At 37.5% G+C, this 12,029-nt stretch overlaps 1 protein-coding gene across 4 annotated transcripts; it reads left to right on the plus strand.

The window, feature by feature from the left end:
• Positions 1-4,248: 4,248 nt before the first annotated feature.
• LOC111986182 (LEAF RUST 10 DISEASE-RESISTANCE LOCUS RECEPTOR-LIKE PROTEIN KINASE-like 1.1) lies at positions 4,249-11,397 on the plus strand. 4 transcript variants are annotated; one of them, XM_065781241.1, is made up of 5 exons: positions 4,249-5,110; positions 7,275-7,355; positions 8,230-8,262; positions 9,881-10,051; positions 10,194-11,397. In XM_065781241.1, exons 1-5 carry the CDS (start codon positions 5,038-5,040, stop codon positions 11,180-11,182), a joined length of 1,347 nt encoding a protein of 448 aa, XP_065637313.1. In that variant the 5' UTR covers positions 4,249-5,037; the 3' UTR covers positions 11,183-11,397. The 4 variants fall into 4 exon arrangements, with proteins under 4 accessions (XP_065637313.1, XP_065637312.1, XP_065637315.1 ...); XM_065781240.1 differs by having other exon boundaries at positions 4,250-5,110; positions 9,803-10,051; XM_065781243.1 differs by lacking the exon at positions 7,275-7,355 and having other exon boundaries at positions 4,251-5,110.
• The last annotated feature ends 632 nt before the right edge of the window (positions 11,398-12,029 follow it).

The following is a 12,029-nucleotide window of genomic DNA, read 5'->3' on the forward strand; positions in this document are numbered from 1 at the left end:
TGGATGAATTCCCGAAGAAAATAGAATCGTGTGCGGCAGGGCCGGAAAGCTTGAGATTATTGAGGCCAAGATCTTTTGCAACGTGAAAAGAGGCACCAATGAGATCAGCATGAGAGGGCAACACTAATTGCGGTAACAAAAGAAGGATGATTACTAGTGCACAGACTCTAGTGTACACGTAAGTACACACAAGTCACAATTTACAAGGTCCGACCATCAATGAGTAGAGTGGTTGATATGTTTGAAGGCAGCCTATGCCCTTGCAAGTCCCTCCCAAGCATTTTTTGTCTTCCGCACCAAGATCACCAGTAGATTCTTCAACAACAGTGTCGTTACATTATCATTTGGTGTCCTAAAATCCATCTCTTCTCTCAAGGAATTCTAGATTCTAGGTGATATTGAATTTGAGCTTCTAGATCATCCATTCTTAGTTGCTTAATTGGGGTGGGCCTTTTTTGTAATTCTGGGCTGGACTGCTTCCTGTCGCGTTATGGCCCAATAGTTCTAGGATAGGAGAGTCGGGATTGTCTTGACTGAAACTCACCCCAAGTCAATTTGTGCACAAGCTAGGACCTCGTTGATGAGACCTTGGTCATGTGCTTACAGTAGAAGATGCTGTAACAAAAATGTTATAGCAGAAGGGTATAATATGATAAAAAAAAAAAAAAAAAAAGAAGAAGAAGAATATGCTTGCTGACAGCCAAAGACAATGATTAAACTATTCTCTTAGTAAAAGGGGGAAAGAACACAGTGATATGAGTATGGCAGAAATAGATTAATAACGACAATAAAGAAAAGGAAACAATATTAATGCTTGAAAAAGAAAGAATGGTTAGTCTCCATGCTTGGTTTCTAGAGATTTAAGTCTAGGAAGGAAATCACCCTTTAATGTGGGCAATCTCATGGGAGAAATCCTGCCACAGAAATTACTCACTTTGAAAGAATGGGCTTAAATGACTTATCTTCGAATTCTTACAAAGAGTAGGCTATTGAGAGGAGAGAGATAGTAGCCTATTGGTGCATGCCTTTACCACACTTCTTGTTTTCTCACTCTCTGTTTTTCTCTTTTATGATTTCTATGTTACCTCTTTTCTTTCTTATCTTTTTGCTTCTTTTTTTCTTGCTCTTTCTTACTTATTTCTCTTGTTATCTCTTGTGCTTGCCCCCCTTCTACTGTGACATCCAATGCCCTTTTATACTGTTTGTCGTGATGAGTTTTACTGTTTTACCCCTCAACTACTTTTGTCCAGGTGTAGGTATCCTTCGCAGACCACCCACTGGTTTGTCAACTACCCAGCCATAACCACTTCCTTATGTTGGCCATGCCACGTCCATTCCAGAAAAAAGAATGTTGTTTGTTTTTAACTCTTTGTGGCATTCCCATCCGGATAAGGGTTGGGCATTCTCTTTACTAATTCCTATGGCATGCACCTAGTGATTTCACTCATCTATCCCTCTTTTGGTGGTACATCATTCAACAGGACATTTCCCCCAAGAGCTAGAGAGGGAACCCTAGAATAGACTTCTTCTTTCTCCCACCCCACGCCATATCCTCTCTTACCTTTGACCATGATCCACCACTCTTGTATTGGCTGAGTACAAGTGGGTGGTGCCGAGTTTTGTGCGTCTCCACTTCCATGCAAGTCTAGGACTTGTCTGCCGTTCATGCGTTTGCCAGGCTTGGGGGCTTGTCTGGTCTTTACTGTCGTTCTGCCACTCATTCTTAACCTTTTATGGCGTGGATGAGTTACTCGGGTCTTCAGTTCTTTGTATCTTGCTTTCTCCCTGGGCTGGGTTTTGTTTGGGTATAAGCCTTTCCTTCTTCAATCTGCATTTGTCTTCTTTATGGATCAACTGACACTTCTGCCGCACTGCTTCATTAGAGTAGAAGAAGGAGAGAAGTGACTCGTCGTAGAAGCTTCGCTTCCAGGATGAAGCCGAGCCTAAAAGACCGACTTGGCGCAGGAGGCCAAGCATTCTGAGCTGGAAGGAGGCAAGCAAATGAAGGGAGGCATTATGGGCCGACTACAAAAAGCAAAGCTTCGTAGACTCGACAAGTCGCTTATAGAATGCCGACTACTAAGTGAAGACTTTCCACTTCATTTAATAAGAGAAGGGGAGGGAAGCTTAGCGAGCTTTATAAGGCCGACCACTACATAAGCCACTGGCAAAGAAAGCTCGAGGAGCTTCCCTTCATTCGCTTCACGAGAGCTGCACAGCGCATAACTGGAAGTCAGTAGGCCTATACTACCTTTTGGTTTATGCTCGCTGGGCCTCCTTTAGGCCTGCCACACACTTTCCCTTTTACTCAGTTCATGTAGCCCAGTACTACTGCTGGGCTTTGTTCTCATACTATTTTAGGCTTCCTTGACTTGTTTTATTCCTTTGGGCAGCCTCAACCCATTCTAATTCTTCATTTCCATGGGCTTTTGTTAAATCTTTCGGGCTTCCCCGGCCCAAATACCATATCCTTTACTTTCCCATTTACTAATTCTTTCCTTTGGGCTCATTTGGCCCATTTTTGCTTGCTTTCCATTTTTCATAATTCTCATGGGTATACTACTTCTTTCTTTGGGCTTCCTGGGGCCTGCTTGCTTTCTTTGGGGCCTTTTGACTATCTTATAGGCCCATGCCCATTATTCCTGTAATTTGAGTTTAATGGTTTTCTTCTCACTATACTAATTCTTCTCTCTTATTGTCTCCCATATTGTTCAGCTTTTTCTCGTTATTAGGCCTTCTTGCCAAAGTGGGCATCAACAAATATATATATATATATATAATAAAATATATTTTTTCTTGAGAGTATAATGAAATATAATTTCATCCCTTCCAATTTGGATTAATATCACGCGATAATATCTAATGCTGTTCACATTAGCTCGTTTAAAAAGTTGTCTATTTTAAAATTAAAAAAATGTATTTTTTTTAATATATTTTTTTTAAATTGTACATAATCACTTTTCAAAAACACATGTATCATATTATCTATTTTACATTATATTTCATAAAAATATTATTTCTTTGTCAATTTATTATATATTATTTTTTGGTAAAAAGAGGATATGCATTAAACTAAAAAAGGAAACAGTGTTATCAGTTGCAGGACAAAGCCTAAAGTGATAATGGCCATACAAATCCGAGAGAAAAACAATACTTGTTAACAGCAGTGCGTCACCTTGACTTGAGGAACCTGAGAAATAAGGTGCCTGCAATCAGCCACAAGAGGGGAGTTAACAGCATTAGAACTTCCAATATGGTTCATTAAATTAGACACCACTCTAGCATCAATCTCAACTTCTAAAGCATTAATACTCAAATTAACACACATAGTTAGACCGTCCCTGAGAGCCTAAAGTTCTGCTGGAAAACTAGTTGTGGTCCCTATGTTTCTAGAGAATGCTTGAATCCAAGCTCCTGCAGCATTTCGAATGATTCCTCAAATCAATTTTTTATTGCTCTCTCAAATCAACTCTCTTTACCATTGAGGGGTGTGTGACTTGGAAGTAAGAGTTCTCATATTGCTTTACTAATGTTTCATAAGAATTGAGCAGTTTGAGCAGTTGTGCTACAATAAATGAGTTGTGATCACGATGATAGTACCTAGTCCCATCAAGGCCTTGGTGGAGCACATGGTATTGCCCATTGTCGTCATATGGAATAAGGTTGATGAGTTTCCATCAAAGACTCATTTTATATTCAGACAAAAAAGAAGAAAAAATTGTTATTTATATGAGTAAAGAAGTATTAAAAAATATATTTGCATGCGAATGGTAACCACGTATAATTACACGGTTATTATAGCTTACATTTTATTTTACATTAGTTTACATGGATTGATGTGAGAAATTATTAGAGTTAAATGTGCAAAATTTATCCCTTACTAATACATTGAATGATGTGAATGTTCTAAACTTAAAAGGTGCTTTAGAAGCCAGCTCAATGGCATACTCCCAATTTTCAGTCTTTTTGAGTTATAGATTTAATTTGCCTCCCAAAAAAATAATAATGATAATTTAATTCAATTATACTCAATAAAATTGAAAGTGTTGCTTTGGTCCTTAAAAATTTGCCTCCCTTCGTTGTTTCTCATTAAACTTTAAGATAAAGAAATGATCCCTAAAGTATTAAAGCATTATACTTTTTATCATAATCTCCACTTCTGTGAACTTTATATTCTTAGAGCTCCTTCGTTTTACACATTTTTGCCAAAAAAAACACACACATTAGCGGGTAAAGTTGGGCATAATTATACAATTGCTACAGTACATAATTAGTGTAGCTCGTGTATTTACTTTTTTTTAATAATTTCTTCTTTCTCTTACGTCTGACTCTTATCTCAACTCTCTCTCTTCCTCATTTCATCACTGCTCTCTCTCTCTCATCTCAACTCTGCAAAGCCGATCAGCTTCTCCTTCTTCTTCAAAATCTCATGCTTCGAAGACGAAGACGACGATAGCTCGGCGGAGATCTCGCGCGCCACGGATTGAGTCCGATCGGCGAGTGAGTTGGGAACGCCGATCAGCCTCTCTGATCCAACAATCCGTTTGGAAACGGAGATGGTGACGGAGAATTGATCGGACATGGAGGGTGAAGCTCGTTATTACCTGGACAGCTCCAGCGCCTCCTCCAGTGCCATGGGGTTTTGAGAGTCGTTGATGATGGGGTTTAGGGGTCTCGATTTTCTGTGGGGTTTGGAATTTCTGTTTGGATTTTCTGTGGAGTGATGGTGGTTGATGATTGTGGGTTTGATGGTGGTGGGTGGGTGTGGGTGATTTTGGGTCTGTGAGAGGGTTCCAGAGAGGAGGAGAGGGAAGGAAGTAATAAAAAATGTAAAAAAGAATGAATATTTTAACTGTCTCCCTACAATCATTAACCATATTCAAAATCACTGAAATCTAATAAACTCAAAAAATAGAGAGAGATGGAGCAGAAGAGCTTGGTGATGGCCGCGCCTCAGAAATCCAAGCCCCCACCACTATCAGACACTAATTTCGTTGATATTTTCGCTGCAAAAGGAGGAGGAGTTGGTGGCGGCGCATGGTCACACTCAATATGACCTGTTCATGTCTTCGCTGCCTCTTGAAGAAATGTAAGACAAGATTATTAATTGGTAAGTAACCTGTCGATACTCTTCCACCAATATGTTCTAGCCATTTTAGTGAACCATTTACGAACATGAAAGTTTTTTTTTTTTTTTTTTTTTGTGTGAGTTACACACCTCTGAAATAAGATGCAAATTGTTTGGGCATATTATTAATTTTCAGTGTCTCAGATTGAAATTTCCTAATTTCGTGTTTCAATGCAATACAAGCTTAGCACAACAGAGAAATCCATATAATTTAGAAAATAACTGCAAAATGCCAGAGAGTTGAAAGATTTTAACTGAACTGATCTTGTAAAACTGAATGAATGAAACTGTACTAGTTAAATGGAGACTAAATACAAAAACAGAGTAAGGCCTAAAATATCCCAAACTACACGGGATTAGTTACCGTACATATGCCAGCTAATTAACTCACGTGTGAACACATTCTCGTTCACGTGTGAACATATACGTTACTGAACACTACAATTCTACGACTACCACACTACACTAATTATCTCAGATTTCATTCTTCTCCTCTTTCGTCTTTTTCTTCGTTCCTTTTCTTCCTTTCTTGTCTGATTCACAACTTTCTTCAACAATAACCAATGCCTAAGATTTTATTTTTCTATATTTTTTTGAAACAGGCCAAAGATTGATTTAAAAAGTTCAATTGAAACCTTCCATCAATTAAACACCACTGTTCTGTTTAAAGTTCGGTAGTAAACGTTAAATATAAAATTTGAGATACATCAGAGAAACGAATAAGGCACAACCAGAAAAGAATGGCTAGAATTGTGGAAAAAATCCTGACCATAAAATTTACGACCTCACCATAATTGTGTTCTTTTGTCAATTCGAATTTCTATGAATTTGTATACCCGTCTCCTACTTCACTCCCAAATAGGTTCAATTCTATGTCCTAGTTCACACCAGGTCAAGATTTTTGAAAGATTTCAAAGGCTTTTTCTTGTTTAAACTTTGAACAGGGTTAAACTTTTTTTTTTCCCCACAAGACTATTGTAAACTTTTTCAAAGTCTTTTGGACCACGTAGCAAACCTTTTGTTTGATACTGAGAAAGAAGGTAAATGTCACTAAATTCTTCACCCTTAGAACTTAGAAAAGTATACACGTGAATTAGAGGTCCAACGCATTTTTCATGAGTTCTTTTCTCTTTTCTGGTTTTCGTCGTCACCCAGAGTTGACAATTCAAAACAGCTGCAAAGATTTCCATAACAAATTATGAGTGCTTATAGATTTTTAATTGGTCAAGGAGTTAAGTCTTTCTAGTGCTTGTCAATAAGGAAAGATGAGTATGAAACTTCCCTCAGTGGAGTCTCTGGCCGTGATATAGATTTACAAACCATGTTTCAGATGGGTACCCCACCCTGCACTCATTCTGCTTGTTTTCACAAGTTTCCCATATTCAATTTCCAAGTCAACTAACATGTTAAACAAAGTGACTACATATTATATATTGAAGAAAGGAGAAAAGAAATAATACAAACACTCCGTTTCAATTTAGAGTAATAGTCTAATAAACTCTTGCTGGTGATAATTGGTTTTGCATGTGAACCAGAAATTTTTTGATGGCTTCTGTCCCTCTGTTTGTATTCTTTCTTCTCTCACAACTTGTGTTGCTTCACTCAGCCGATGGGAAGTGGAATCACCCAAATTGTGCATCCTTTCATTGTGAAAAACTCGGCAGCATCAGCTTCCCATTCGCCAATAGCAACTCATATTGTGGTTTATGCCCAGTAGATTGTGACGAAACAACTCCGATGATCCAACTGGGGAGAGATGGAAGATCATATGATGTCATAAACATCTCTCAGTCTAACACCAGTTACGCCACCATACGTGTCAAGGATCAAGTGCTTCAGGAGCACTTAAAACTCCGTAGATGCGAATTGTTAAGCACTCTAACTTTTCCCAACTCTAACTCTATCTCTTTTGAAGTCACCAGTCCCAATCAGACTCTGTTCAAATGCAAACACGCTCTCAATCTTACTTGCCCTAGAAATTTTAAAAATACAAGCTGCAATGACTATAATATCTACTATAGTCATTCAAACCATACTTCTCCAAGTTTTCCTCCTGAATGTTCAATTATTCAGCTCCCAAAAAATGGGACTTCACCTGATGATGCTGACCTATATGCACTCTTGACTGCTGATTTCAACCTTGAAGTGCATGTGTCTCGTGATTGTATCAGCTGTTATAACAGAGGAGGTCGATGTGAGCAACACGATGATCATTGTCATTTGAAAGGTATAGCCTATAGACATAGGAATAATCCAAAAATAGTTTGGCCCACACACATATACATTCCATTAAAATGCACATAAATTTCTTTGTATTTTTTGTGTTGTAGCTATTCATAATACATGTGTTACTGTTTCTGTTCTATGCCATAACCCTCTCCTCTTCAGCAATATCTATAGCTGATTTGGATTAGTTTCAAATTTAGTTGATGAGAAATAGAAATAGCTTTGTGCCAATGAGTTATGGCTAACTAATAGTTCTCTCTTGCACCCATTGGTTCAAGACCTACTGAGTGCATGTTTAACTTACCAATAAAAAATAAAAGAAATAGAATTATAGAAATAACTTTGTTGTAATGAAACTTATTTTAGGTAAATCTGAGCTGGTTTTGGCTGTGCTTTGTGTAACCCTGTTAAGATCCTGAAGGATGCCAATTTAGCGTCACTTCAATATTCACTATTTGAAATTAACACCATTTTTATTTGAATCTTCTTACAGGAAACAACAAAAGGGAAGTAGTGATAGAAATAATGCAAAAATATTTGGATAACACACGCATGCACGTTCATGAAAATGCTGGTGTATATAATTTTTTTTAAATTTTTACATTGTAGTCCTAATACGTGCACTGCTACTATTTCTGCTCAATGTTGTAATCCAATCCTCTACAGAAACAGCTTTAGTAGATTGAAGTTAGTTTCGAATTTAGGTTATGAGACAGAAATAACCTTGTTGCAATCCAACTTATATAAGATACATATAAGCTGGTTTTCACAGAGTTTGTATAATGCTATAAAAAGTTTTAAGCATGCCAATTTAGCTGCATCACTTGAATCTTCATTGTTTAGCTGACACCATTTTTGTTTGTAACTTCTTGCAGGGAATAACAAAAGGAAAGTACTGATAGCATTAGGTAAATTGTTGCCTCAATAATATTTCTTGTTGAAATTGATATTCGTAAGTGTGCTTGAACAGCCAACCAAATCAAATTATTCCACTGAAAGTGGTATGTTATGTTTATATCTCATCTAAGTTGCCAGCTGCAAGCCATCATCTCAACAACCCCCCCCTCCCCCTCCCTCCCTCCCTCCCTCATAGGGTGTAGCCAATTATCAAAGCTTCAAAGTGCTAATTTTCTCCCCCTCCCTCCCTCCCTCCCTCATAGGGTGTAGCCAATTATCAAAGCTTCAAAGTGCTAATTTTATGTTTCATACAAACATAAGTTTTCAAATTTCTTCTCACACCTTGTGCTGCTTCACTTGGCCATAGATGCATCTCTGTAGATGCGACCTGTTAAGCAATTTGACTCTTCCCAACTCTTTTGAAATCACCATTCCCAATCAGACTCTGTTATACACAAGCACAATCTCAATTTTTCTTCCCCTTGAAATTTTAAAAAGTATGAACTGCAATGACTATAAGATTTACTACACTCATTCAAACAATAAATCTCCAAGTTTTACTTCTGAATGTTCTATTACATCTTGATGACCTGTTTACGTTCTTAACTGCTGAGTACGACCTTGAAGTGCTTGTGTCTGATGATTCTATCAGTTGTTATGATAGAGGTCTATGTTTGCAACACTAAAAGGGAAAATTTTGTTGTGCCATTGCAGAAAAAGGTATAGACACAGGTGTTAAAGTAAAAAAATTTGGACCCACAATCACATATACATTCCATGAAAATGCATATAAATTTCTTTGTACTTAAATTTCATGGTTATTCTTAATACATGTGCTGTTATTATTTCTGTTCTATGCCATAAGCCACTTACAGCAACAGTTTTAGCTGATTTGGATTAGTTTCAAATTTTCAGTGACGAGTGACAGAAATAACTTTGTTGCAATAGAACCTATGTCAGATAGATTTGCGCTGGATTTTATGGCACATTATGTAACCCGATAAGATCACAAAGGAAGCCATTTAGCTATGTCACTTCAATCTTCATTTGCTTATCAAAAAAACTTCAATCTTCATTTTTTGAAACTAACACCATTTTTATTTGTATCTTCTAGGCGGGAATAACAAAGGGAAGTAGTGATGGAAATATTACAAAAATATTTGGATATGCACACCCATACACATTCATGAAAATGCATATAAACTTCCATGTTGTATTTCATGTGCTGTAGTATTTCTGCTACATGCCATAATCCACTCCTCAACAGAAACCACTTTATATGATTCAAATTAGTTTCAATCATGAGACATAAATAACTTTCAAAGGAAGGCCTGGTGCCTTAAATTATATCGATCAATAATAAGAATAACAACACAAGACTTACAAAAATGTTGTCATTAAAATCAAATATTGTCTCGCATAAGTTCCTTTGTGAACTTCAATAGAAAACTTTTAGCTTTCATTCCTTTGTGAACTTCCATAGAAAATTTTTAGCTTTCATGAATATCCTTTATAGCTTTCGGTCATTCAACTCCTTCCTTTTCTGCTTAGGTATTGGATGCCAAGCAATCATAATATGCTTGCTCTTTTTTATGTGGCATCATTACAAGAAAAAACATGCTTCTTCAGAATTGCTGCGAAGGAATACCTATTCTGGTACATTCTCAAAATCAGACCTGGAAGTGGGGAGTATCTACTTTGGAGTCCCTGTTTTCTCCTACAGTGAACTTGAAGAAGCCACCAATAATTTTGATCTTGAAAAAGAACTGGGAGATGGAGGGTTTGGGACTGTCTACCACGGTAAGATGATACACAAAGTTGCTTCAGTTTCAAGATCGCCTAAATTACAGCATAAACTTTCTAAGAAATAGTGTAAAATAAAAATTTTAAAAATAAAGACTTGGCCTGCATCTTGTTACATAGGCTATTTTTTCTCAACTAGGCAAACTACATGATGGGAGGGAAGTTGCAGTCAAGCGCCTATATGAGCACAACTACAGACGAGTAGAACAATTCATGAATGAAGTTAAGATCCTAACGCGCTTGCACCACAAAAATCTTGTTTCCCTTTATGGGTGTACTTCACATCACAGCCGTGAACTTCTTCTTGTGTATGAATACATTCCCAATGGCACTGTTGCTGATCATATTCATGGCCATCGAGCTACACCAAGTTCACTCACATGGCCAACTCGTATGAGCATTGCCATAGAAACAGCTAGTGCATTGGCTTACCTCCATGCTTCTGACATCATACATCGTGACATAAAGACTAACAACATTCTCCTTGATGACAATTTCTGTGTCAAAGTTGCAGATTTTGGGCTTTCTCGGCTGTTTCCCAATGATGTCAGCCATGTCTCAACAGCTCCTCAAGGGACTCCGGGTTACATGGACCCAGAATATCACCAATGCTATCAGCTTACTAGTAAAAGTGATGTTTACAGCTTTGGAGTTGTCCTCATTGAGCTCATATCATCTCTGCCGGCTGTTGATTTAGCTAGGCATAGGCTAGAAATTAATTTGGCTAACTTAGCCATTAACAAGATTGAAAAGTGTGCATTCCATGAGCTGGTCGATCCACATCTTGGATTTGAGTCAGATAATGAAGTTAAAAGGATGATCATTTTGATTTCAAAGTTGGCTTTTCAATGTATACAACAGGATAAGGAAATGCGACCTTCCATGTATGAGGTTTTTGAGGCTTTAAAGAAGATTCAAAGTGGTGAGGATGCACTGGATGTTCAAGAAAATGCATATATTGATGCTGAGATCTTAAATGTTCAGCAGCCAACTTCACCGGATTGTTATGAGGTTGGATTGTTGAAGACTAAGCAGCTGCCACCTTCCCCATATGCTGTGACCGATAATTGGACTCTTAGGTCTACTACGCCTAATGTCAGTGGTTTAATTTCTTCTACATGGTGTTAACTTTTCAAGAGATGATAAGATTATGTTGGCACTCAAAATCACTTGAACATGTGTGAGTTGAAATTTCATTTTCTTCTCATCTACTTGTTTTGTTCATACTACGCGTATTAATGTCAGGCTTTGAGGTCATGACATATGAAATGGAGTTAATGGCACTGTTCTTATTTTGTAGAAATTTTGGATTATTGAAAAAGGATTTTTGATATTCTTTTGGACCTCTCTAAAGGCATAGCAAATGGGAAGTATTAACTTAAGGATTTACCTACCCAAAAAAACCACATTTACTTCCCCACTAGAACTAGGACGTATGTGTTAAGAATGCATGAAATGTGAAGAAACCTTAGTTTTAGGGGAAGTGCTGATCGGCATTTAAAGGAGGCCTATCGGCACTTCCCTCATTTTGGTACTCCTTGGTTTGTTTGGTCTCACTGCCATAAACTTGATTCAACCTCGAGGTGGCGGCTTGGAGCTTAGTTGGATGAGATTTCATGGGTTGATCATGTTAGGGCTAGTTAGTTACTAAGAGATACTAGCTTGAGTTAGTTAGGATGAAGAACATGTATCACTTTAATCACACATGTAAATATTTGTGACCACATGTTGAATTAGTGAAGGCAAACGTAGAACTATTAAGCCAATAATGTGGAACCAGGTGGGCCAATTAGATTAGAGCTATTGTTGTATAAAATATAAATAAAGGCATGTAATTTGACTAATTTCTATTATCTCAATGAATAAAGGATACTCTTTTCAGGTGCTTAGACTTAGGTAGTCTTTCTTGGAGGTAAAGGCTTCCTAAAAGAAATCTTAATTGGAGAAGGTGACTCTCAAAGAAGTCACAATCACT

This window comes from Quercus suber, unplaced genomic scaffold (genome assembly GCF_002906115.3).
Source record: "Quercus suber isolate HL8 unplaced genomic scaffold, Cork oak 2.0 scaffold_260, whole genome shotgun sequence".
In the NCBI taxonomy this organism is placed as follows: domain Eukaryota; kingdom Viridiplantae; phylum Streptophyta; class Magnoliopsida; order Fagales; family Fagaceae; genus Quercus; species Quercus suber.